Source organism: Phaenicophaeus curvirostris, chromosome 22, assembly GCF_032191515.1.
Source record: "Phaenicophaeus curvirostris isolate KB17595 chromosome 22, BPBGC_Pcur_1.0, whole genome shotgun sequence".
NCBI classification, from domain to species: domain Eukaryota; kingdom Metazoa; phylum Chordata; class Aves; order Cuculiformes; family Cuculidae; genus Phaenicophaeus; species Phaenicophaeus curvirostris.
In genome coordinates this window covers 7,920,762-7,948,739 of record NC_091413.1, presented here as the reverse complement: position 1 = coordinate 7,948,739, position 27,978 = coordinate 7,920,762, and the positions used below count along the sequence as shown (strand labels likewise).

Below are 27,978 nucleotides of genomic sequence, written 5' to 3'. Positions count from 1 at the left end.
CAGCAGCATCCCACCATGCTGGCCACCAGCTTTCTACCTCACTAGCCACCAGCATCCCACCACGCTGGCCAGTAGCATCCCACGATGCTGGCCAGCAGCATCCTACCTCACTAGCCACCAGCATCCCACCACACCGACCAGCAGCATCCTACCTCACTAGCCACCGGCATCCCACCATGCTGACCAACAGCATCCTACCTCACTAGCCACCAGCATCCCACCATGCTGACCAACAGCATCCTACCTCACTAGCTACCAGCATCCCACCACACCAACCAGCAGCATTCTACTTCACTAGCCCCCAGCATCCCACAATGCCGACTGGCAGCAATCTACCTCACTAGCCCCCAGCATCCCACCACAATGACCGGCAGCATCCTACCTCAGTAGCCAGCAGCATCCCACCATGCCAGCCTGCAGCATCCCACCATGCTGGCCACCAGCTTTCTACCTCACTAGCCACCAGCATCCCACCACGCTGGCCAGCAGCATCCTACCTCACTAGCCACCAACATCCGACCACACCGACCAGCAGCATCCCACCACACGGACCAGCAGCATCCTACCTCACTAGCTACCAGCATCCCACCACACCGACCAGCAGCATTCTACTTCACTAGCCAGCAGCATCCCACCATGCTGGCCAGCAGCATCCTACCTCACTAGCCACCAGCATCCCACCTCACCCACCAGCATCATCCCACCTTACCCACCAGCAGCATCCCTGCCATGGCAATAAGGATGGGGACAATTCCTGCATGGAGCACCCGGCAAGCCACCCGCAGCTTAGAACCTCCCCCTTTTCAGCACAAAGCCACGTGTGAGCCTCGCAGGGCTTCCCCAGCCGAGGGGCAAATCCAGCACTGGTTCACCGGATCCTTTCTGCATGCTCCTGGCTACCTTCCCACACCTCCTCCTCACTGCACGAGCCCCCCCGCCAGCACAAACAAGTCTCCGTCGAAGTGAACAGTCGCTTGGCAGCTCCTTTTAATGACCACACCACTTTCAACTAAGCTTTTACCATCTGTTCCAGCCTCTAATTACCCACACACGGATTGGGAAACCATCCACACCCTTTGTCTGCGATACGCAGGAGTGGTTTCAGTCCCTGCCGAGCTGGGGACCCTCTCCATCCTGGCAGCTGCCCCTCACCATGAAGGACAAGCCCTTTGGGTTTGCACATAGATTTGGGTGTAAAATGGTCCTAGCTGGGTCAGTTTGATATCTCTGCGGTTTGAAGGGACTGGAAAAAGGGAACCCCCCAGCCCTGCAAAGCCAAAATGCTGCCCATCGTGTCCTTTGCGTCCTCTAAGCACGCTGGAAATCAGGCAAAGAAAATGAGATAGATATTCATAAAGCAGTGCCTTACTCGACGAGGGTGGGTTTTTAATCAGAGAGGGGAAAAAAAATATGCAGGGTTGGATATCTCTTGGCATTGCTCTTCACATCTGAGCGGGCGGTGTTCAAAGCCGGTATGAAAAGAGGCAGCCCTGGCAGCCCTCTGTGCCGCACAGATAAGAGTCACGGCACCCAGGATAACGCTCCATGGGACAGCATCGACGTGACCGTGTCGTTAAAATGAGTAAAAAACCCCAAAAGCTGAAAATACAAAAGGGTAAAACAAAAAACCCGAGTGAAAACAGCCACGAAGCTATCAACCCATCCCCAAACCCTTCCCAGTGTTGCTCCTCTTCTTCACCAGAGCCCAAAATAAGGCAGGACCTCCCCCCAAAAAGAAGCATCAAGCCCAATGATTCAGAAAACAAGCTCTTTTCATCCCCTCCAAGAAATATCTCCTTTCTCCCCAGGCAAGTTGCTGTTTTCCTCTGAAAAAAGGCAACCGTGTGAAAAGATTTTGACCACGAACATCCCTGGCTCCGCCGCCGATTTGCCGGTGCCGTGCCGACGATTACTGATGCTTTTAAGTGCTTGGTCCTAGGGCAGCGAAATTTTCTGCTCCCAAATTCTATTAGTTCTACAATATGTGGTGAAAGGGAGCAAAACGGAGGGGTTTGAGCCAAAAAAAGCAGCTGCCTTGCCTCGCTGGGATGGTGCAATATCCTTGTCCTTTGCCCAAGGGATGCTCGTGGTCGGGATGTTGTGCTTCATGCACAGGGGATGTTCTATTCTGGTGTAATTCTCGACTTTCCTGGCACTCCCTGCTAGAGAATAAACGCAGCACTGAGCAAAACCGCTGGGTTTAAGGCAGGAAAGCAAGGTTGTTGAGGTGGGGAATGTGTAATCCCTTCACGGAGCTGCCGAAACATCCTCCAAACAATAATTAGTCGTGTCAGAAATTTGTACAACAACCGAGCAAGTGGCTGAGCGGAGCCTGCGCTACGTGGGAAGCAAATCTTGAGGAGCAGAGCAGCTCCTGAGCTTCTCCTGAACATCCCCCTGAGCAATCTCTGATCATTGCCAGAGCATCCTCTGAACATGCCCTGAGCATCCCCTGGAGCAACCCCTAAGCATCCTCAGCATCTCCTGACCTTCCTGAGCATCATCTGAGCATCCCTGAGCAACTCCTGAGCATCTCCCAACCTTCCTGAGCATCATCTCAGCATCCTCTGAGGAACCCCTGATCATCTGCTGACCTTGCTGAGCATCCTCTGAGCATCTTCTGAATATCCGCTGAGCAAGTCCTGCGCATCCTCCTGAGAATCTCCTGACCTGAGCATCATTTGAGAATCTGCTGACTATCCTGAGCATCCTCTGAGCATCTTCTGAACATTCCCTGAGCAAACCCTGAGCATCTCCTGAGACTCCCCTGAGCAAGCCCTAAGCATCCTCCCGAGCAACCCTCAAGCATCTTGAGCAACCCGTGAGCATCCTGAGCATCATCTGAGCCAGCCATGAGCATATCCTGATCCTGTTGAGCATCCTCTGAGCATCTTCTAGCACCTGAACATCCCGAGTGTCTCCTGAGCATGCTCTAAGTAAGTCCTGTGCATCCTTCTGAGTAAACCCTGAGCCTCCCCTGAGCAACTCTCAAGCATCCTCTGAGCAACCCCAATCACCTCCTCTCCAACCTTGCTTTCCTGCTTCTTGTCCACTCTATATTCACATTTATTCCCACGCAGCCACCTAACATAATTGCTTTTGCTTATAATAAAACACAGCTCTGAGTGTAGCACAAAGAACAGCAAAAAACCCTCAGAAATTTGAATTCCAAACGATTAGAAAGAATTCCAGGCTTGGGCATGTGCTCATCTGATGGGATGAGCCAATAACAAGCCCTTTCCAACTCATACAGAGGCTGGGGGACAATGTCTTTGGAAGCAGGCCAGCGAAGGACTTGGGGTGCTCACGGATGAGAAGTTCCACAAGAGCCAGGAACGCCCAGAAAACCAAACTGCATCCAGAGCGGTGGGACCAGCAGGGCCAGGGAGGGGGTTCTGCCCCTCTAGTCCACTCTGGTGAGACTCCACCTGAAGCCCTGCATCCAGTTCTGGAGTCCTTAACATAAGAAGGAGATGGGACTGTTGGAGCGAGTCCAGAGGAGGCCACGGAGATGATCCAAGGGCTGGAGAACCTCCCATACAAGGACAGGCTGAGAGAGTTGGGGTTGTTCAGTTTGGAGAAGAGAAGGCTATAGGGAGACCTCAGAGCAGCTTCCAGTGCTGAAAGGGGCTCCAGGAAAGCTGGGGAGGGGCTCTGGGCCAGGGAGTGCAGGGATGGGATGAGGGGAACGGTTTTAAATCGGAAGGGGGAAGAATTAGATTATACATTAGGAAGAAATTCTTCAAGATGAGGGTGGGGAGGCCCTGGCCCAGGTTGCCCAGAGCAGGGGTGGCTGCCCCATCCCTGGAGGGGTTCAAGGCCAGGTTGGATGGGGCTTGGAGCCCCTGATCCAGTGGGAGGTGTCCCTGCCCATGGCAGGGGTGGGACTGGATGGGCTTTGAGGTCCCTTCCAGCCCAAGCCATTCTGTGATTCTATGATTTGCAGTGCAAAACCCACATTACCTCAAGGAAACGACCTCATTTCCCCACCATACACAAAATTTTTATTACTCTAGGCTGGGGAAAACGACCTTTGAAACCCGATTAGCAAATTCTAATTTAAAAAGGAAACAAAGCGGGAAAAAAAACAGTGAAAAAGAAATACTTCACCCCAGCCTTTTTGCCTTGAATTAAGTCTTCCCCTGACGTTTTTTTCAGGCTCTAGTTTTGTTTTTATAACACCGGCAATAAAGCAAGTGTGTAATTAGTAATAAAGCTGACACTCCTGCAAGTGATTTCGCACTTGGAAGAAAAGCGAAGTCAAGCTCCCACGTCGCCTGGTTTATAAATATATTTCTTTTTATAGATATATTTCTTTTTTAAACTTCCCCCCGCCCAAGACTTGTTTCTCCCTGCAGATTTTCACCCCGGAAATCACTATTGATATCAACTTTTCCTTAGGGACAGGCAGGGCCAGCAGCCCCGAGCTGTGGCCACCAACACCCTGGCTTGGCTCAGCCGTGGGGTGGCCAGCAGGAGCAGGGAAGGGATCGTCCCCTGCACCTCGAACCCTGGGGTCAGTTCTGGCCCCTCACTCCAAGAAGGACCTGGAGGGGCTGGAGGGTGTCTGGAAAAGGGAACAGAGCTGGGAAGGGTCTGGAGAACAGGGGTTGTGGGAGCGGCTGAGGGACCTGGGGGGGTTTATCGTGGAGAAGAGGAGGCTGAGGAGAGACCTCATCGCTCTGTGCAGCTCCTGGAGAGGAGGTTGTGGTGAGGTGGGCGCTGGGCTCTGCTCCCAAGGAACAAGCGATGGGATGAGAGGAAATGGCCTCAAGTTGTGTCGGGGGAGCTTTAGGTTGGATATTAGGAAACATTTCTTTACTGACTGCGTGGTGAAGCCCTGGCAGAGGCTGCCCAGGGCAGTGGTGGAGTCTCCACCCCTGGAAGGGTTTAAAAAACCCTGTGGCTGTGGCACTTGGGGACAGGGTTCAGCAGGCACGGGGCGGTTGGACTGGATGGACTTAGCAGGCTTTTCCAACCTTAACGATTCAATGATTCTCTGACCGCAGGGATATTTGGTGACAATGCATTAAGTGACGATAATTTCCTTGCTATGCATTGAATCCCCACTGACAGCCAAAGAGGACACAGGAGTATTGCCACAATACCCTCAACTGGGGACAAATTCCTGAAAAACAGGCTTTAAAAAGCAGCTGATGTGTCAGAGAAGGTGATATCAGGGTGACTTACCGCACGGTGGACTGGTAGACCAGATCCTCCCTTTTCCGATAATTCTCCATCTGTGAGAAATTGGTGGAGAACATGGCATCGAAGGTGAAGATCTTCTGTTTGATGGTCCCACCATCAGTGACCTGCAAAAACCCAAACATACATGAGAGATCCACGGTCACTTTTGCAACGCTTAAGCAGCTGTGCACCCACTTTCTAATTATTAAAGAACTTTTATTGCTAATATTTTTATTTTTGAGATATTTTTAGTTAGTATTTTCTCAATATTTTTATTTGCAAACTGAAAGAGAGGAGGTTGAGATGGGATCTTAGGGAGAAATGTTCTGCTGTGAGGATGGGGAGGCCCTGGCTCAGGTTGCCCAGAGCAGGGGTGGCTGCCCCATCCCTGGAGGGGTTCAAGGCCAGGTTGGATGGGGCTTGGAGCCCCTGATCCAGTGGGAGGTGTCCCTGCCCGTGGCAGGAGTGGGACTGGATGGGCTTTGAGGTCCTTCCCAACCCAACCCTTTCCATGTTTCTATGAAATATGATTTATTTATTATAAGCTTGCTGAGTTTAGAAGCCAAACCTGTGCATTTCTGTCCCGTTATTGCCTCTTCGACTCCTGTCTCCAGCTGCTCACTGCAGTTGTAATTTTAAGTGGAAAAAGGCTCTTTTTAGGACCAGGGAGGCCTTGTTTCTTCCCTGTGTCCCCTAACACCTTCAGATTTATCTCCCCCTCTTGCAAGGAGCAAGGTTTAGTACAAAATTAAGTGGGGAAAAGTAGAGGAAAGCAATGCAGAGGGGAAATGGGCATTTTGGGGCTGGAACAGCTCAGATCAATACAACAAAGGGTTAGAATGGTCTTTTTTTTCAAATGGTCGAGCACAGGAGAAGGAGATTTTGGAGATTAACCCCTTAAAATCAGCATCTCTCAGGAAGAGACCCCACTGTCCCCACCCAGCACTTCTCTCCCTGCTTGGGCAAAACTCAACTTTCAGTCCAAATTTTCCTTTTTCTCCCTTTTTAATGGCCAAAAAAAGAAGGGGAATAAACATGCTGTCACTAAAACCACCTCTTCAAATTTATTTGCTGAGGCTGAGGCTTTTATTGCAAAGAAAATACACATCGGCGCAGACATGGGATAAAGAACTGCGAGAAGAATTATCAGAGTTGTAAATCTCCAGCCTTGGGAGCGAGGGGAAGTTTTCAAGGACGTGTTTGGTTTTTCCCAAGTTTTATTTACACGTTGGGGTGGGTTTGGGGAAAAACCTTGGAGCTTGGATCAAGAAGCTCTTCTGGCATCAGCTTAAAGGGTTTTCCAAGGATGATTTCGGGGATGAGCGAAGTTGTTGCTGCTCAGGGATGGGTAGTGGGTGGAGGTGGCTGAGCAGGAGTTTGCAGCCACAGGACTTGGGCTGCATCAAAACAAGTGTGGCCAGCAGGTTGAGGGGGGATTCTGCCCCTCTGTTGCTCTCTCATGAGACCCCAAGTGAGGCCCCATGTCCATTTCTGGAATCCCCAGCATATGAAGGAGATGGAACTGTTGGAACAAGTCCAGAGGAGGCTACAAAGATGATCCAAGGGCTGGAGAACCTCCTGTATGAGGCCAGGCTGAGAGAGTTGGGGTTGTTCAGCCTGGAGAAGAGAAGGCTCCAGGGAGACCTTAGAGCAGCTTCCAGTGCTGAAAGGGGCTCCAGGAAAGCTGGGGAGGGACTTTTTACAAAGCCATGGAGTGATAGGATGAGGGGGAATGGCTTTAAATTGGAAAGGGGAAGATTTAGAATAGATATTAGGAAGAAATTCTTCAAGATGAGGGTGGGGAGGCCCTGGCCCAGTCTGCCCAGAGCAGGGGTGGCTGCCTCATCCCTGGAGGGGTTCAAGGCCAGGTTGGATGGGGCTTGGAGCCCCTGATCCCGTGGGAGGTGTCCCTGCCCATGGCAGGGGTGGGACTGGATGGGCTTTGAGGTCCCTTCCAACCCAAACCATTCTATGATTCCACAATTCTCCAAGTTCACCAGCACATCTGGACTGATGTGGGCAAATCAAGAAAACATCAAATTAGAGGATGGGAACAGAGAAATCACAGCTCAAAGCATCACTAGCGTTGGTGCTTACCCCCCCAGGATCCCTTGTATCCCCGCAAGGATGCACGACAAGGGAAGATGCTGCAGCCTGGGTGCATCCTCAAGGGATTACAGGCAGCTCCTCTGAAAAGGCACATAGAAAACAGCCTCTCTCCAGGGATTAGACCTACTTTCAACCTTTTATCTGTGCCCTGGGGTCATTTCTTTTGGTGAGGAGCTACATATAAAGTTGCTGATGAACCCACAGGGGTGCGGGAGCAGACAAGCCAAACACTTCTTGCTGGGGAACAGAAAAAGACAACAATTCAGCAGCATCTGATGGTGATCACCCCAAATGATGCACCCACACTGAGAAGCAGGAGGAAAAGGAGTGTGGAGAGAAGAAAAGGCACATTTAAGGCACCAGAGCCGAGCTCAGACAGCCCGAGGCTGCCTGCTGCATTATTTATAAACCCCAGCAAAAATCTTATTCCTGACAAAAACCCAGCGATTGCCACTGCGCGGGGAGGCATTAACCTCCGGTTCCTTCCCGCTGCCACAGAGGCAGCCCCCTCCTGCCTCTCCTCCCGTTGCTGTCACCTCGCCAGTGACCCAGCGATCTGCTGCCCCGAAATACTCTGGCGTCATCAATACTGCCAGAGCCTCTTGCTGGGATGCTCGGGGGATAGATAAGCATCCAAGAGTGATGGATAGGGGACCAAGGAGATGGGGAGAAGGGGGTTTGGAGGACAATGGGGGTTGTAAAAGGATCTCCATAGCACTTCGGGCTCTGGTCCAGCCTCCTTCAATCACTGAGGCTGAATTTACACCCTTTCTCCAAGCCAATGCAACAAGCACTTGCTATAGCAAGAGGGAAAACACTCTAAAGGGGTTGCAAGGGTGCCTGCAATACTTGGTGTGCTTCAGGATTTGCAACATCCCCTGTCACAGCTGCTGGGAGAAATGCATCATGCTGGAAAAACTCTTTTTTGGCTTTTTTTCCTGCCTCCCTCCCCAGCTCACTCAAGCATCTGCATTTCATTCAGCTCCTCGCTTGAGTTTGCTGGACCACTTGGTTCTACCACGCTCAGAGCCACACAAAACACCACCAGCATTAAATTTGGCTTCCAAAAATACAGATTGGTCAGTTTTGTTGCCCAAACCTAGGTGGTTTGATCCCAGAATGGGCACCAAGCCACAGCTCATGGAACTGTAGAACAGTTCGGTTTAGGAGGGATGTTGAAGTTCATCCGGTTCCAACTTTCCTGCCATGGGCAGGGACACCATCTCCCTCATTGTCAGCACCGATGCTGGTACCCCCTCTCCAGCATCACTAAACCACATGCACAAGCAAGAAGCTCGTGCAATTTTGGAAGGCACAGCCTGGGCTTCCCACTGCTTCCCCGGAGCGATGCCCTTGCTAATAGAGAGCTCAATAAACTGTGCTGATGCTCGTGACCTTCTCTTCCCGCCTGAGCATGAGGAATTAAGAGAGTTCCCCATGCTGACATTTAAATTATCATCTCGAGGCGCGGAGGCGACCCAGCCGGCGTGTGGAAGAATGGCACGAGGCAGACCTCTCGCAGTTCCTGGCCCACAATCTCTCCATCAGCCGCCCTGCTCAGATTGTAGAGAATTTCTCCGCAGTGGTAAAGCTCGAATTTTTTCCCTACAGGGGAGCCGGTTTATAAATCAGAGGCACAACTCCTGGTGAATTGGGTTGGCTTGGAAATTTGGAAGGGGCTGCTGCTGGATTAGGGAAAGTGGGAGATGCTTTCCAGGAGCAAGAGATAAAAAGCAGCATCCTGGCGCAGGTGGGTGGTCACTGCCTCCAGCCTGGCTCCTCTTGAGCATCCCCAAACCAGCATCCCTAATTTTCAAAGCCTTTATTTATTGCTCAGGGCCTTCCCAGCAGCATCATATGGTGTAGAAAAGACTTGTAAAGCCTCAGCACGTTGGGTGCCCTTTGCTAGGCTCCTCCACCCTGTCTTCCCCCTCCCCTGGAGCCGAGACTTTCGCAAGCAGTGACTTTATCACTGTCACCAGCAACATTTCCTACTTGGAGCCACCGTGGGAGACGCTGGCCGGGGCTGTAACGTCTCATTTTTCCTAATGGGCAGTGGCAGAGGAAGCCCCCACGGGGACCGCACTTTGTCACCATCAATCAGGCGGCTCTGAGTGGCGCCGCCAACTTCTGTAACGCACTGGCCTCCGCTTGCCACAGCCACGGGTTTTGGAGCCCTGGAGCCTTTGTGGAGCAGGGAATGGCCCGATTTGCCCCTTGATGGAGCAAAATGCTTTACAATCACCACACACTGAGCTGGGGAGCTTAAATACAAGAGCTGGTGCGTGAAGGATGGGGAGAACAGCCTGCAGACGGGATGAGAAGGACCCACAAGGTCAAGGTGTACGTCACCCAACCTCCAAAAGCCACATTGATGGGTGATGTGGGGAGCAATGCCCGTGCACCATGGGTGCTTTGGGGAGCAAAGCTCTACACCATGGGTCCTCTGGACACCAATGTCCATGCACCATGGGTGCTTTGGAGAGCAAAGCTTCTGCGCCGTGGGTCCTCTGGACACCAATATCCATGCATCACGGGAATTTTGGAGAGCAAAGCTTCTGCACTGTGGGTTCTACAATAAGCAACGCTTGTGCACTATGGATGCTGCAGAGAGCAATGCCCGTGCACGGGCACTGCAGACAGCAACACCAGCCCCGGCTCTGAATTATTCTCCTTATTTGCTTAATTAGACTGAGCGCCAAACTCTAATTAATCAAGGCAGAGCAACTCCCTCCGGGCCCAGGGCTCCCCTGCATCCCCAGCACTTGCTGCTCCACACCCCCAGGCCAGGCTCCTGGGTCCCAGTGGGCAGAGGGATGGCGAGCGTGGGAGCACTGTTCTCCGCCGGGGAATCACGCCCAGCCCTTGCCTGCCACCAAAAAGCTGCAAAACACTTTTTTGCAATTACCATCGTCTCATCCGAGCCCCCGGCTGTGTGTACAGGCTGGCTGCTGCCGGCTGCCTGCTTCCCCCACCGCTGCCAGATGTCTGTACAGAGCCAGAACACAGACTCCAAGGATTTTCCCTCCCTCTCTTGTTTCAGTATTTTTTTTTTTAGAGCTCTGCACTGCTGCAAAAAGTAATTTTCTCCCTCCCCATCCCTTGCTGCGACGTGGCAGTGACCATACTAATCAGGTCTCGAGCGCGACCCCTGAGACGCCTGTGATGGGAGCCAGCTAACAGCTTGACAGCTCCGTGTCTTCCTGGACTCATTACAAGCTCGTTTGCAAGGATGCCACCACCCTCATCTCCTCCAAGGGTTTTTGGGCACTCACCTAATGTGCAAGGGGTTTGGACCCATCCTTGCATGTGTTCTCAGGCAAATCGCACCTTCTGGAGATGAATTTATTGTGGAGAGGGGCAGTAGGATATTAATTAACACCTCCGCAGACGGTGTATGTTCTTGTTTATGCTGTGAAAAAGCCCTTTTGCTCAACCCAGATCTCCTTGAGCCTTCTACATCTCAAGTGACCCGGAGCGGTGGTTCATGCCAAGGGGTTTTCTGACCCGAGAAAAATGTTGTCCCTTGTTGCCACCCCACCTCGCTGTCCCCTCAGCCATGAGGCTCCCTGGGAAGTTGCTGGAGGGGGGATGTGGGGGTGTTGTTTTACGGTGTGGTGCTTCTCAGGGGGCTTTTACCTCCTCTACCTGCAGTAAGCCCCTTTATGCCTCACAGCTCTCAGCCCTGGTGTCTCTGCATACCGTGAGTTATGCACCCACCCCACGGGTTACGCATGCACCCCACACCCTGAAGGGCTTTGCACGCTCCCCGGTGGGTTATGCATGTACCCCATGGACTATGCACAAACCCAACAGGATATGCACGCACCTCAGTGGGTTATGTACGCCCCCTGATAGGTTATACACACACACAATACGTTATGCACCCACCCCAGGAGTTATGCACCCACCTTGATGCATTATGCATCCAACTCATGGGTTACGTGCGCTCCCTGATGCATGCTCTTGACAGCTTATTCATGCATCCCATGGATTATGCATGCATCCAACAGGTTATGCACCCACCCTCATGGGTTATGCACACATCTTGTAGATTGTGCACGCACCATGATGGGTTTTGTACACTCCTCTTTCTCTGGAGAAGGACCTGGGGGTGCTGGTTGACAGCGACTGAACATGAGCCAGCAGTGGCCCAGGTGGCCAAGAAGGCCAATGGCATCTTGGCTTGGATCAGAAACGGCGTGGCCAGCAGGGCCAGGGAGGTTCTTCTCCCTCTGGACTCGGCACTGGTGAGACCGCTCCTCGAATCCTGGGGTCAGTTCTGGGCCCCTCACCACAAGAAGGATGTTGAGGCTCTGGAGCGAGTCCAGAGAAGAGCAACGAAGCTGGGGAAGGGGGCTGGAGAAGAGGAGGAGCATCTGAGAGAGCTGGGGGTGTTTATCCTGGAGAAGAGGAGGCTGAGGGGAGACCTCATTGCTCTCTCCAACTCCCTGAAAGGAGGTTGTGGAGAGGAGGGAGCTGGGCTCTTCTCCCAAGTGACAGGGGACAGGACGAGAGGGAATGGCCTCAAGCTCCTCCAGGGGAGGTTTAGGCTGGACATTAGGAAAAAATATTTCCCGGAAAGGGTCATTGGTCCCTGGCAGAGGCTGCCCAGGGAGGGGGTTGAGTCCCCTTCCCTGGAGGGGTTTAAGGGACGGGTGGACGAGGTGCTGAGGGACATGGGTTAGCGATTGATGGGAATGGTTGGACTCGATGATCTGATGGGTCTTTTAAACCTGGTGATTCTATGATTCAATGGGCTCGCTTTGCTCCCTGTAAAATAAACCAGAGGGAAGGGGAGCCCCAGCGAGTCCCCACACAACCCCACTCCACTGAACCGGTGTCGTGCACAAAGAACTGTCAGGTTGATTTACAAACTGTATAAATATGACCCCACAGCCCCAGCATCTCCACCCCGGCACGCCCAAGACCATCCGTCATCTCCTGCACATGGGAGCTACAGCTGGGGCTTTGGAAAGCAGCAAAGGTCCATGAGTGAGAGAAGATGAGGGAGGAGGGGAAAAAACACCTAAAATCAAGAGGGAATTTGGGAAACCCTCAGATGCTCTGTGAAAAACCCAACTTTTGGAATGTGGGAAGCTCCCTGGAATAGGAGAAAAAGGGAAGGGAGGGTAAAAAACCTGGAAAAAGGAGAGGTTTGTGGTGATAAAAATAAAAGCTGGGTTATGTTTTTCCCCTCCCACTCTCTCTGTGGTTTCTCAAAACATAATTTGTTTGGCCACCCCAGCGCGTCATCCTCTCGCCGAGGGCTCCAGCATCCCTCCGCGCAGGGGGGATTATGCAAATCCAGCCCCAGCTCGCGAGAAAGTGGGTTAATCCAATATTACCGAGTGGAAAAGGGAAGGAAAAACCTGGTGGAGATGGCAGCGTCGGTGGAAGGAGCACTGTGCGAAAAACATCCCCCCCAAAATAAGGGGGAGGTGAAGCCACTTGCAAACTGCAACTTAGGGTTCAGGGTGGTTTGGGGTTTCTCTGCTTGCATCCCCTTCACACCTAAATACACACATTTATAGCAAACAGGCAGTGTGCAATGGAAATGCTCCTGTGCACACACCGTGCGCCGGCAACTGAATACATATCAGTAGAGAGAGCACCTTCTCCTATTTATAAACCTGCCTGGATGTGATGAAGAGCTTTAAGGCAGAGATGCTCCTTGTTCGGGAGGCAGAAACAAGACAGTAAAACCAAGAACAAATATCTTACAGCAGAGGTTGGCTGCTTCATCTGACACCGCCAGCCCAATTAGCTCTTTCTCTGCCTCCTCTGTGAGCAAATATTCAAGCAAAGAGCTGGGTTTTTCCCATCCTGGAGAACGTCAAGTTTTCTCTGATCAAACCACCATGGGGGTTTTACTCCTGTTTGGCAGCTTAGCCTGTAATTCCCTAGGGGAAGCCAAAAGTATTGCTCTGGATCCTTATACCTGGGGTTGGCTCCAGGTTCGGCACAGGTGGGAGCGGTCATAGAATCTCCTGAGCTGGAAGGGACCCACAAGGACCATTGAGTCCAGCTCCCATCCCTGCTCAGGACACCCCAACATTCACACCGTGGGGCTGAGGGCATTGGCCAAAGGCTTCTGGAATACTGTGAGGGTTGGTGCTGTGACTGCTGCCCTGGGAGCTGTTCCCATGCTCCACCACCCTCTGGGGGAAGAACCTTCTCCTGATGTCCAACCTAACCCTCCCCAGCACCTTCCTGCTGTTTCCTCGAGTCCAGAGAGAAGAGCTCAGCGCCTGCTCCTCCTCTTCCCCGTGTAAGGAACCTGCAGGCCCCAACAAGGGAGTGATGCTGGTGGTGGGGAAAGCTACAGCCTCCAGACTCCCCCTCCCTAAATAAAACCAGACGCTATGAGTTGCTTTGCTCCAGATCAGCACCTCACACCCATGAGGATTTTGGGGACAGGGATGGGAAAGAGAAAAGTATTTGGGGAAGGCTTGAAGAGCCCTGTGTGAGGAGCCTGGCACAAACAAGCTGCAAACACCCTCAATTTTGCTTCATTCCCTATGTAACATAAAAACCACCCTCTATTTTCTGCATCATTTCACACCCAACATGCACTCTGGTGCTGACTTGAGCCCCTGCTTCCCACACCCCAACCAGACCCAACCCTTGATACAAACCCCCAGCACTGAACCAAGCCTGCCAACCTCAAATCCACCGGGAAAACATAATAAAACACCTGGAGAAAGCCTCATGGAGCCCTTAGGATGATTGCAAAGCCGTTTTACATCCCTCCCCGCCCAGGTTTTCAAAGGCCAGCCTGCCTGCCTCCTCCACTTAATCGATATTCCCATCAGCAAGAGCACCGCCTGCCTTTCTTTCCACCATCCAGCCTTGACCTTCTCTTGTACAGCAGCAAAGCAGCCGAGTGGCTTCATGTCCCTGCCCCCAGGGGTAGAGAAGAGGCATTGGCGCCGCTTACCCGGTACCAGACGATTTCCCGCATCTTCCCATCCGTCTTGAAGTTGCATTTCAGGGTGACGGCATCTCCCACCACCACAGGTGGTAGCGGCTCGATGCTGACCGTCAGGTAGGCTGAGGAAGTTAAAAAAAGAGAAAAAGACACATGAGGTGCCAGGGAAGGATGAAGCAGGGGGTTATAATACTCATCTCAAATGGTTTTATCATATTAATAGCTCGGCCATGGGGAGCAAATGCTGGTTGCATCCCATGTAGGGATAATGCATGGTCAAGCCCATCATCGTGGCATCTTACCCCCTTGCAACGATAACTTTTGGCTGCTCCCAAGCCCTAAAAAAGTACAAACCAGGGAAAAATCCTTCCTGACCTTATTTACCAGCTTATAGCATCAAAATGCAAGGACCGCCTGTTTTGCTGCTTCTCCCCCCAGCTTTGCAAAAATGCCCATGTTTGCCCTAATAAACTGGGGGTGCCCAGATTTTGAGGCTTTGTCCTGGTCCCACCAGCTGCCTTGCCCACCTGCAAACTCAAACCCATCCTTCCTATAGACATATTGGCTTCGACTTTGACTGAGTCCAGAAGGGGCCACAAAGATGACCTGAGGGCTGGAGCAACTCTGCTATGAGGACAGGCTGGAAGAGAAGGCTCTGGGGAGACCTTAAAGCAGCTTCCAGTGCTGAAAAGGGCTCCAGGAAAGCTGGGGAGGGGCTCTGGATCAGTGAGGGCAGGAACAGGATGAGGGGGCATGATTTTCAGCTGAGAGAGGACAGATTGAGATGAGATCTTACGGAGAAATGTTTTGGTGTGCGGGCTGCCCAGAGCAGGGGTGGCTGCCCCATCCCTGGAGGGGTTCAAGGCCAGGTTGGATGGGGCTTGGAGCCCCTGATCCCGTGGGAGGTGTCCCTGCCCATGGCAGGGGTGGAACTGGATGGGCTTTGAGGTCCCTTCCAACCCCATGATTCTATGGCTTTGTCTCCACTACCATCTGCCCCACACCGGTTTTCTCCCCATTGCAGACCAAGCTCCTCCACCCCATGCTTGCTTTAAAAACCTCTAAATTACTCATTTTTCATGGGAACGAGCCCAGCTGTACAGTTACAGCATGTCCAAAGCCAAACCTGTGGCTTTAAAGCTCAGCTTTGGCCAACAATGTGCTTCTTGCCATCTCCCCTATAGCTGGGATGCAGGATTTATCCTCGTAGCAGAGGGAAAATCAGAGCACGGGAGGTTCTGTCTGGCTGTTTCCTCCCTGTTTCCCCTCAATTTGCTGTAAAACTATTGCAGGAGCACCGAGCAGTCAGGGTCAGGAGGGCAGGCGACTGCAGTTCTATTTTATTTTCCTCTGTTTCCTCCGGCTGCTGGGAGATGCCAGATTGACAGCCTGGCAGATCCCAGTCTTTCTTTAGCATCATTACCCTGACAGCACCCGTTTGACACTGCCTCCAACCAGGCCACCCCAAAACAGCCCTTAACTCGCTGCAAAAATCCATTTATTTTTAATTATTGCTCGCATGAGGTGGGAAAGCAACGCAGAGAAACCCCGGAGCACCTGGAAAACAGGAGCAGGTTTGGAAATGGGGCTGCAGAGAGAGACTCCTTGGCAAAAGCTGCCCCAAAAGAGGGGAAGGTGATTTGATACGTCCCACAGCCGGTGATTCGAGGCTCTCCTCACTTGTAAAACAGGTTGCAAGTGTTATTGCTATAAATCTCACCCACAGCCTTTGGGAGGGCGCGCTGCGTGAACACGTTGCCTGCTGCAACAGCAAAGCAGTGTGGCCCGGCATATTGAACACAGGGCTGGGAAATTCAAGAAACCCTCTTTGCATCGCTTTTTTGGGGTGTGTGTGTGTGTTGCAAACCCAGGCTTGCTGCTGCAGACAGCTGGATGCAAGGAAATTTAGAAATTCAGAAATTTAGGAATTTAGAAAAACCCTCTTTGCATCGCTTTTTCAGTGTGTGTGTGTGTTGCAAACCCAGGTTTGCTGCTGCAGACAGCTGGATGCAAGGAAATTTAGAAAACAGTGGACTTTTTGGATGGTGGTGAGGACCAGAGAGTCCTTTGCCACACTGTCATGGGAGAGAGTGGTGCTGAGCAGGGGTAGCAGCTAAATTAAGGGCTCTATTCAGCCTTGAAATGCTGCACTGCAAGGTGGGTTTTGACATTGCACCTTTGCAAGCCCAGCCAAACGCTTTCCTCCTTGCTGACAGCGACCCAAATCCTCACCAGCAGCCACGCTCATCAGGGCCAGCTTCTTTCCAGCCTCATTCCTCGCCTGGTTTATTTTAGCCAGCTAAAGCAGGGATTAATTCCTCACGGCTGCCAATGCAGCACGCGGTCCCCTCGAATTCGGGGCTGTGCAGCTATCGAGAAGCAGCGATGGGAGAGGGAGGAGGAGGAGGAGGAGGGATGCGAGGAAGGTCAGGCGAGGTCTCACAGCAGGTGCCCCGATTCCCCCCACTTCACTTTTGACATTTCCAAATGCGAGATGAGCAACAGGCATGAAAGCGAAGGGAGGGGGATGAGTAAATGTTTGGCAGCACGGACGCATCTGCCCAAAGGAAATCAGGGAGGATTCGTGCTGGGGACGGAGCCTCCACGCGTACAGAAAAGCTCTGCCTCTTCATCTACCAGCGTTGGGAGCCTCCGAGTGAGATTACATCTCCCTCCTGCCCCCAGCAGGGATCAACAGGGCGATTAAATAAAGCTGGCGGCAGAACCGATGGGTGACAAAGACAGAGCTAAGATTGCATTTTCCCTTGTGCCCATGAATTACTGAGATACAGGAGTTCCCAGCTTGTAACTGCAGCATCTCTGGATGGTTTTCCATCCCTCTTCCCACGGCATTGCATTTCAGACCCTGTGCACAGCAATGGGAAGCTGAAGCACCCCCATTCCAGGAGCTTTGGTGGTGCTTAAACCATCTCCTGATGGCTGGTGCCTTTTAAAGTCAAAATTAGGCAAGCTTGGGGTGACCCAAGCCACCCACCTCCACTCATGTGCAGCAAATGCATTGGCACAAGCATTTACCCAAGGTGATCCAAGGGCTGGAGCACCTCTCATATGAGGCCAGGCTGAGAGAGTTGGGGTCGTTCAGCCCAGAGAAAAGAAGGCTCCAGGAAGACCTTAGAGCAGCTTCCAGGAACGAAAGAGGCTCCAGGAAAGCTGGGGAGGGGCTCTGGATCAGGGAGGGCAGGGAGAGGATGAGGGGTGTGATTTTCAGCTGAGAGAGTGGAGACTGAGATGAGATCTTAGGGAGAAATGTTTCCCTGTGAGGGTGGGGAGGCCCTGGCCCAGGTTGCCCAGAGCAGGGGTGGCTGCCCCATCCCTGGAGGGGTTCAAGGCCAGGTTGGATGGGGCTTGGAGCCCCTGATCCAGTGGGAGGTGTCCCTGCCCATGTCAGAAGGTGGAACTGGATGGGTTTTGAGGTCCCTTCCAATCCAAAGCATTCCATGATTCTATGGCTTTGCCTCCACTACCGTCTGCCACACACTCGTTCTCTCCCCATCGGTCCCTTCCAACCCAAACCGCTCTAAGATTCTACGATTTGAAATCCCCCTGCAAACACATCCCAAACCTGTGTCTTCCAGACACCTCAAAAAAGCCATATTAGGGGTTTTATTTTTGCTCTGTCCCCTCCACGTGCTGCAAACCCTACTCTGAGATAGCAATGGGGCAGCAGCCCACCAGCTCCCACCTCCACACCCAGTAATTTGGGCTGCTTTGCTGGGAGGACATCTGGTCCTTAACAATAGTGGAGCGTAACCATGGGATGCTCCCACACTTCTCCTCCTGAGCCAATCCTGAATAGCAAAGCTGAGGCTTTGGAGCTTTGTGATTTATTGTGCCGGTGCTGGGTGGGAACAGGGATGCTGTAGAGAGCTGATGCTGGAGTCCCAGCGATGCCTGGAAGGATAAAACCCATCCACTCAAAGCGAATCAGCTGCCTAAATTCAGAGCAAAATCACCCCAGAAGATGGGAAAAAGAAAGAGGGAAAGAGCACAAGTGAGAACAGAGAGAAACAGATGCATGGTCCCCAGAGGAGCCAGCTCCTAAAATGCTAAGGATGAGTGTAAGGGAGGTGGAAAAGCACAGAAAATAAAACCAGGCACTGAAAAACAAGGCAGAAATCCAGATGGAGACATCCAAAACCTGCTGTTTCGCTGCAGTTGACATGTGAACCTCATCCCTCATCCCCTCCTTCCCTTTGCTTTCCGACAGTGGAGGATGGCAAAGTGTCACTGGTTCTCAAAATCCCTATTTGGTGTCTCTTTTTTTTTTTTTTTATTCTTTTCTATTTATTTACTGGGGAGCAGAAACCAGCAGTTTTTTAAAGAGGGCTGAGGAGCAGATTTGCACTTTTACAGGAGGAGCCCAACCCAACACCTCCATCGTCCTCTGCGTTATCAGCATCAGCTGCATCCCAAAGGCGGCTCCAAACCCCGAAGCTCCTTTCCTTCCCCTTTGCTTTTTTTAAATAAGAGCTATTTCACAGCAAAAGCTGTGCCGGGCCACCCTCTGATTACATTCTGACCTATGGAAATTCAGTCCTCTGATTAGATCGCATCCCTGGGGAGAAAAAGAGTATTTTTGCTCAAAAACGGTGGGAAATCTTGCGACATCCAGTTTAAGGAAGAGGGGAAAAAAAAAAGGAAGGGGGAAGGGAGAGATAAATGAAATGTCCTTTTAAATCAGGAGTGACACATTAATAAAAGGAGCACATTGTAACATGCTCAGTGCTTTCAATTACAAAATAGCTGCGAGGGAGGAGGCAGGTTTCACCCGGCCACGCAAGCGGAGGATGCGGCCAGATGCTTCCACCACCGCGCTGGCACAAAGCCTCATCTCTGCCCCATTTGAGCATCTCACCAGGGAGTTTTGCACATGAGAGCAACCAGTTGCCCCATGGAAATCCCTGAGGATGCAGCCCATGTGGCAGAATCTCCTCCCTCCCCAAGAAGTCTGAGGTGCCCCTTGTCCTGTTGGGGACGAGGAGCGAGAGAGCGGCCGGGTGGGCAGCGGGCAGCCACCCAGGGGTGACCCATCCCAGTTCCGTGGGTGCCCTTGGAAACCTTGGAAAGCTGGGGAGGGGCTCTTCATCATAGAGTGTAGGGATAGGATGAGGGGGAACAGTTTTCAGCTGAAAGAGGGAGATTGAGATGAGATCTTAGGGGGAAATGTTTTGCTGTGAGGGTGGGGAGGCCCTGGCCCAGGTGGTGGCTGCCCCATCCCTGGAGGGGTTCAAGGCCAGGTTGGATGGGGCTTGGAGCCCCTGATCCAGTGGGAGGTGTCCCTGCCCATGGCAGGGTTGGGACTGGATGGGCTTTAAGGTCTCTTCCAACCCAAACCATTCCATGATTCTATGTCCCAGTACCACAAAAGAACCACATCTTCCCCGTGTTCCTGATATGTTGTAAGCTATAGCTAAATAAACCACTAATTTATTAACATCAACGTACACTCTTTTTCCCTTGGCATCGCACCTCCCAGCACTTCCCCAAAAGCAAACCTCAAACCTATGATGGGTTTTGCTCCTTCCAGGATGCAACCTCAAGGTTCAACCTGTCCCATCCTTGTATCTGGGGATGGTCAAGTTGCCTTTCCAGGGATCAGAGGAAAGTGATGCCTCAGGATGGAGCTGGAGGAGAACACATGGGGATGCAGCTGCCCCTGCTGTGTCCCCCCCATCCTTCAGGTGCCGACATGTCCCCCTCCGCAGAGGTGACAGGGAGAGATAATATTAACATATCATCATTTTAATCAGCCTGTGATTAGCGGGGCTCATACATAATTCACACCAATTCCTCCGCTGCCTTCCGGCACTCTTTTCCAAGCTGGGGCCAGGATGGTATTTTGGGGTTCAACTACAAGGATGGATGGGGGGGAAAGGGACCAGCACCCCTTTCCTCAATCAGTGCACGGCTGATTTACATAATTTTCCAGGACTGAACGCATTTGCTGCTCAAGAAGGCGTTTTGTCCCTTGCAAAAGAGCCAGCTGAACTGCTAAAGGGTTACAAATCAACCCCAACAAAAGTGGGGATTGATCCTGCTCCCCATTCTCCACTGGAGGAAGATGATGGTTGGCACAAGGGGAGATCAGCAGCGTGCAAGGGTTCATGGCCGTGCATGAAGCCCCGGGGACAGGGACGTCACCCGCCGCACGCCGGGGCTGAGGAGCATTAAGCAAACGCGCTTTGACTCGCAGCACTTTGCAACATCTTGTTCATTAAAGATTAAACGCCGGCAGTTGCTCCCGTTCCTGTGAGCACAGCAAATACTTTCTCCCTCCCTCCCCAGTCCTGGCAATGCCTTATTTATGATATTCCAGGACAATTTCCAATTATAATGTGGCGCTGCCCCTCCTTCCTAACCCAGGAGGGCTGCAGGGGGCATGAACTGGTGAAGAATTCGCATCTGTCCCAGTCCAGAGTGGCCAAATTTTGCTGAATCTTGAGGTTTTCCTCCTGGAAAGCTGCTGCACCGATTACTTTGTCTTCTTTGAAATGGAGGAGTAAGTGTTTTAACACAGGTTTCACAATAGCGAGTGGAATGGGATGTGACAGATGGAGTCAGCATCAAACTTAAAAAGGAGATGGTCCTTTTGCAAAGGCAAAAATGGGTTGGAGAAGCCCATTGGTGTTTCTGCAGGCATGAATGGTGTGAGTTTTCCTTGAATTTTCAGCTTCTTTCAAGAAAACAAAAAGTTGAGCGCTAGCATCCCCTAACCCACCACTGCCCACCCAAAAACTGGGCAAAACAGGGCTGTTTTATGAAATAAAAAAGTAGTGGTCAATGGCTCAATGTCCAAGATGAGATCAGTGACAAGTAGCATTCCTCAGGTGTTGGTATTGAGACTGGTGTTGTTCGACACTTTTGTCTCAGATGGGGTTTTGAGCAACCTGACCCAGTGGGAGGTGTCCCTACCCATGGCAGGGGGTGGAACTGGATGGGCTTTGAGGTCCCTTCCAACCCATTCCTTGATTCTATGAGAATGAGGCTGTTCCGTGAAATAAAACCACGAAACTCAGCATCACCCACTGCGAGGAAGAGCCCTGCTGGCAGAGAGCAAATTGTATTAATGCTGTGTAAATAGGATATTAACAGGCCGACCAAACAATTAAGAGCCGGCAATTAAAATTCATCTTCCTTCACACTGCGGTGTATTAAAGTACAAACATTTAATTAGATTCCTCTTACCTCGCCCATTTGCATAAGTGGGAGGAAACACTTTGCAGCTGTGCCCCTAATTATTCTTTATGGGGATTGCTGGACCAAACCAGCCCCTAAATCCTTCAGAATTGCAGAGCCAGGGGGAAGACGTATAAGATACTTGGGGAGCACGTATAGAGTACACTTTGGGACCTTTTTCACAGAAACACCGAATGGTTCTGGTTGGAAAAGCCCTTTAAGATCATCGAGTCCAACCATCGATCCAGCCCTGCTGGATCTGCCACCAGACCATGTCCCCAGGTATGACATCTACTTGTCTTCTAAACCCCTCCAGGGATGGGGACTCAACCACCTCCCTGGGCAGCCTCTGCAAGTGCCCAAGAGCCCAGTCAGTGAAGAAATTCCTCCCAATATCATAGAATCACAGAATCACCAGGTTGGAAAAGACCCACCGGATCATCGAGTCCAACCCATCATCGAGTCTAACCCATGTCCCTCAGCACCTCATCCACCCATTCCTTAACCCCTCCAGGGAAGGTGACTCAACCCCCTACCTGGGCAGCCTCTGCCAGGGACCAATGACCCTTTCCGGGAAAATTTTTTTCCTAATGTTCAGCCTGAACCTGCCCTGGTGGAGCTTGAGGCCATTCCCTCTCGTTCCGTCCCCTGTCCCTTGGGAGAAGAGCCCAGCTCCCTCCTCTCCACAACCTCTTTTCAGGGAGTTGGAGACAGCAATGAGGTCTCCCCTCAGCCTCCTCCAGGCTAAACAACTCCAGCTCCCTCATCTGCTCCTCACAAGGCTTGTGCTCTAAACCCTTACCCAGCTCCATTCCCTTCTCCAGACGCGCTCCAGCATCTGAATGTCCTTCTTGTAGTGAGGGGGCAAAACTGAACCCAGGAATTGAGGTGCAGCCTCACAAGCACCAAGCACAGGGGAAGGATCCCTTTCCTACTCCTGCTGGCCACACTGTTCCTGATGCAGGCCAGGATGCTGTTGGCCTTCTTGGCCACCTGGGCCACTGCTGGCTCATGGTCAGTTGCTGTCAATCAACACCCCCCGGTCCTCCTCCTCCAGGCAGCTCTCCAGCCACTCCTCTCCAAGCCTGGAGCACTGCACGGGGTTATGACCCAAGTGCAGGACCCACCACTTGGCCTCACTAAAGAGGATGCAATAGGTGTATGGAACCTGACAGTCCCTATGGATGCATTTCATGTCTTGTTAGCTCTTTGTAAATGTAAATCAATAATTTTAATCAATACATTGATTGAACGTGGCTGGTTTGGCCTTTCGACCCCTTTTGAATCAAGATTAACTGAGAAAGCCACTTCATCGGGGCTACTGGGGACAGGCAGACCCTACGGGGGCTGCTGCAGTTAGGATTTAATGATCAAAACTATAACGTGATGTGGGTTTTAAGCTTTTCTGGTCAAAATATATCACTATGCCTCAATCCAAAGCGTTTTGCTTTGTTTTGGGATGTATGTTGCAAAACTCAAACCCAGCTTCCAGCGATTTCAACGCTGGAGACAAAATCCAGTCAAGAAGAGGCTTTTGAACCCTGCCCACAGCTTTGCTGCATTCCTCAAATCCTGGATTTCTCCTGGAAAAAAACACACCAATCCAGAATGGAATAAAATAACGTGCAATTTTGTGTTATGCCATGGTACCAAACATCACTTGCACACAGACTTCTCTGCATCATGGAGAGCATCTTCAACACCTCGCAATCACATAAGGGCTTCCCAAAGAGTTCTGTCAATATATCTTAAGAAAAATCAATTTTCAGACCAGTTTTGCTCTCATTATGAGCACTACAGTCGTTTTAACATTCTTAAGGGCAGAGATTGGATCTTACATAGCAGCACCTATAGTTAAGACCTGGTATGGTGCAGCAACGTCGTGGGCTGCGGAGAAACGAAGAGCAAGGCTCAAAATGGATCACGCTGGGCTACAAACCCATTACAAATGCTTTGGCTCGGTGGGGTTTTCATGCACATCAGCACACCCCCAGCATGGTAAATGGCCTCAGACACAGAAAGCGAGAGTTCGGGGCACTTCAGGTGTGCAAATGCAATGGGTCATTTGGGTCCTGGAAGCTGTGGGATGCTGCCGTGTCTCCTTTTCCATCTCCAGTGCCCATTTCTGCCTCTTCTCCCTCTCCTCCTGCCCATGTTTAAGCCTTTCCCTCTCTTGTTTCCTTCTATCAATGACTCAAGCACTAGCTCCATCCATCACCAAGTGCTGGCTAATAAAATACATGTAAACATGAGCTTTTCACAAGCTTAGCACCACCGCTGGTGCGTGTCTCCCAACAAACAAATCCGCGGCAGATAGAGCCATCCATACCAGCTATGTGGCTTGGGCACGGACTGAAACAAAACCCACTTTAACGTCTTCATCGCGTCTTTTCTAAGTGAAGGCTCATCGGCACGGCTGTTCCAGCTCATTGGAGCACAAGATGAGAAAGCCCATTCCTAGCTCGGCTTCTTTTACTCACAGAGCCAAGTTACTGCTTGTACTACATCTCCGTCAAGGCACTGGCTCAAAATCCTCGGGAAATGAGTCGTTCCAGTGAAAAGATGGAAGTTTTGAGGCAAAATGACTGGAGCATTCAGCTGGAACAAGCGCGTGCCCTGCTACAAACACCGAGGATGATGTTGGATGCATTGTTTGGATGCTCAGTGGATCTTTCAACCTAAAAATCAGGTGATTTCCCAGGGAGAAACTCAGAGATGCAATGTTGGTGGTGTAAAACCTGAAGTCCTGAAGCCAAGGGATGCATCCTGCCCACCCCAAGAGACGTGAGCCACTGCGAAGCCAAATCCAGCTACTACAAAACAAGGGATGCTCTGGATGGTGGAGTAGTGATGATTTGGGGATGAATGCAAGAAAAAGGAGCTTTGGAGGGAAGCAAAAGTCACTGGACAACTGGGAGTGGTATCTTACTGGGATGAATAGGAAAGATCTCCCATTTGGGTAATATTTCAACATCCTTGACAAGGACATGACAACTCCCAAGGCTGAATACTTACGTTTACCCTTAGGTGAGCACTTCCCTATATGTACACACATAGATTAAGACAAAAGACCCAAACAAACCCAAGAGCTACCTGGGAAACACCTCTCAAATGCCAAAAGCCTGTATATCAACCCCAAGAAAAAGAGCAGTCAACTTGTAGAATATGGGTCTCACCACCCTACACAGCTTATCAGCAGAGTCATGCTTGCTGCATTGATAAGTCTTCTTGATATATCATATTTTATTAGCTGCTACCAGACCCCCTCCTACACAGCCTGGGAAACCATGTACATAAATTATAGCTTGAATATTTATCTCCCTCTGTCGCGTAGATGTGAAGTATGTTTAGCAGCATTTACTCCAGCGCCGTAAAGTTTTATTTATAATTTCTCCCCACACACACTGGCAGCGTGCTCAGCACAGCACCGTAAAGCCAACAGCTTAGGATGCCAGCCTCCACCTCCCAACAACGCTGGAGAGAGGAGAAGAGTCTATTTTACTACTGCACCTTCACCCTACTGATAATGCTGTTAAAATAGAAGGCTTTAGCGTTGTGCTGAAGCACCCGGCTGAAGTTTATAGCTGCTAAAATTGGTGCCTGTGACCTGGGATGGGTGGTAGGGTTTGTCTTTTTGGAAAGGGAGGATGTTTGTCATCATTACGTTCCTCATCTGTCTTGTTCCTTTATCCCTATTTACAGGTTATTTAAGGATTTGGCAGTCCTGAGTGCTTTTTTGGGGGGGTTTCAGAGTCCTACACCATGTTTTGTCCCAGGAGAGGAGGAAAATCAAGTCCAGCAGAGCCAAATTGCCACAAAAGCCCAGTGGCATCACTGATTCAGAGAAGTGGCTTTGCAGGCACCTCTGACCTCTTCCCAGCTGTGTGAGCAGCTGCTGGTGCCACAACGAGGCCCCCAAAGCACCCGGGTCAACCAGGGCCTCAGATGCCCCATTTTTTAAATGGAGAGTGTGCTCTTCATTTGCATCTATGCATTTATGCAAATAGGGGCTGATTGCCTGCAGCGCAGCGTGCCAGTTGTGCTGGTTGAGAAGCCCCGCACCACCTATTGAAGACAGAGACCTCTAAACCAGTTGCACCACAATTTTATTCCCATGCCATGAACTAGAGCCAACGGGACTTGGCAAAATGATGTGCAGTGGGTGGGAGATGCCACCCATCCCCATGGATGCTGTGTTGCACCAACTCTAAGTACGCATCCCTCCCCTCCTGCTCCTTCCCCAATTAAGCCAAACCAGTTCCTGCAGGATTTCTCAATCTCCTGTAGATTTCCTCCATGGCACTAGGTTTTCCTTAAAGCTTTCCACCCAAAACTGTTGCCACCCCCCTGGCCCCAACTGCAGAGTAACAATCCCCTCCTGTGTGCCACTTCTGCTAATAGCTCCCAAGAGAGAGATGCTTTCTCCTTTTCCTAGTAGCACCTCATTGCAGATCCTAATTAATCACAAGACCTGCTAAGAAACCCCAATTCTTTCTTTTTTCACCCCATTATCACTTTACCACCTCTCTCCCATGCTGTGCTGTGTACCACTCCTCCAAGTGCAGTAATTGCAGGCATTTATGCAGAAACTTGCAGGGTCTTGTCTTTCTGCCACAAATAGATTCTACAGGAAAGCTGGGGAGGGGCTCTGGATCAGGGAGGGCAGGGAGAGGATGAAGAGGAATGGTTTTCAGCTGAAAGAAGGGAGATTGAGATGAGATCTTGGGGAGAAATGTTTTGCTGTGAGGGTGGGGAGGCCCTGGCCCAGGTTGCCCAGAGCAGGGGTGGCTGCCCCATCCCTGGAGGGGTTCAAGGCCAGGTTGGATGGGGCTTGGAGCCCCTGATCCAGTGGGAGGTGTCCCTGCCCATGGCACGGATGGGACTGGATGGGCTTGGAGGTCCCTTCCAACCCAAACCATCCTCTGATCCTACAGTCCCACTTCTGCAGAGCAGGAGCCATCACCAGCCACCAAAATGCTGCAGCATCCACTCAAAAGCCTTTGCAATCTAGCACGGTGCCCCCCCAGCAACGCAGCTTAATGCTCAGGGCCAGGACACCCAGGTACCCTACCCCAACCTTGGCAGCCTCCCCAGGGCTTTTTCATGCTAAAATTTCACACCCCCTCTGCTTTTTCATTATTTTTAATCAAAGGGCATCACAGTGGGGTCTGCTGACCCCCAGAAACCTCCGTCCCAATTGCAGATGTGGGGTTTTAATCTGGAATTAAGTGTGGCAGGAGAAGGAGATACCGTATCGTAATCCTGTACTGCAAAGGATTGGAAAGAGGATTTCTCCCCCCCGAGCAAACGCTCAGACCCTCTTTACCAGTAACAGGCTCAACTTCCTATCCTGACTCAGAAGAGATTCCCCATCAGCTGGATCCCTTCTGGCATCTCTTCTCATGCTGGCATTAGGAAGATGCAACATCTGGATGGTGCCCTCAAGCACAAGGGATTATGGAAAACCTCACCTGGGATAAAGGGTCACATCTCCAGGCAGTGCTGAAAGCGCTGTCGAGTAAGACCCATCCCAGAGATGGAATTTGGGAGTAAAAAGGCAAATTATCTGTATCCAGACAGGTTTGTTAGAGCTCCAGACTGAAGGTGATGGATTAGATACAGATGTTGAAAAAAGGTGCTGAGCCCCCAGCAAAGACTATTCCACTTCTTGGGTGAAGTAAGGAGGGACCTGCTGGCAGCAGCTGATGCTTTTGCAGCTGTTTTGCCCACGTTGGGGTGAGGATGGTGACACCGGCAGCTAATTATTTGAAACCACAGCTCATGGCATTAATCTAGGCTGAAGCATAACCCCAGCCAGGGCTAATTAGCAGAGCAGGAAGCAAAGGATGACTTTTGGAGTAAGTGCCACTCTGTGCCTCAGTTTCCCCACTTGAAAAGGGGAAAGCAAGACCCTTTATTTGATAGGAATGGTTGGACTCGATGATCCGGTGGGTCTCTTCCAACCTGGTTATTCTATGATTCCATGATTTATAAACCCATCTAAGACCCAGGAAAAATCCCCTTCTGGAGTAATAGCGAGGGGTTGTTAGAGATGCTGCTCCTCTGAAAAACAAGTGACCCTTGAATTTTCCCATCCCAATCCTCCATCAACCATCTCTTCTTAGAATGAGAAGGGTCCAGTTGGAAGAGTCCTCAAAGCCCATCCAGTTCCACCCCTGCCATGGTCAGGGACACCTCCCACTGGATCAAGGGCTCCAAGCCCCATCCAACCTGGCTGAACAACCCCAACTCTCTCAGCCTGTACTTGTACAGGAGGTTCTCCGGTCCTCACATCATCTCCGTGGCCACCTCTGGACTTGCTCCAACAGTTCCATGTCCTTCCTGTGCTGAGGACGCAGCTTTAGTGGGAGATGCGTGGGCTTGGGGCAGGCAGAAGGGTCAAAAATACCCAATTTCAGTGAAGAACACGTATAAGGATTTAGGTTTAGATGCTGCCATCGAGTTCCCCACCAAGTTAAGAGCCCTGGCGAGGTGCCGGTGGGATTTTGTCGTGCTAAGGTGGCCCAGGAGAAGTAGGTGACCGTGACCCAGAT

At 51.3% G+C, this 27,978-nt stretch overlaps 1 protein-coding gene across 1 annotated transcript in view; it reads right to left on the bottom strand.

The window, feature by feature from the left end:
• IGSF21 (immunoglobin superfamily member 21) overlaps positions 1–27,978 on the bottom strand; it is a 48,709-nt gene that overhangs the window by 7,627 nt on the left and 13,104 nt on the right. Inside the window, exons 2-3 of the mRNA XM_069874458.1 lie at positions 14,237–14,349; positions 5,191–5,312 (exon numbers count right to left, since the gene is read on the bottom strand). Of these exons, the coding sequence (XP_069730559.1) occupies positions 5,191–5,312; positions 14,237–14,349 (235 nt within the window). The remainder of the gene's footprint in view (positions 1–5,190; positions 5,313–14,236; positions 14,350–27,978) is intronic.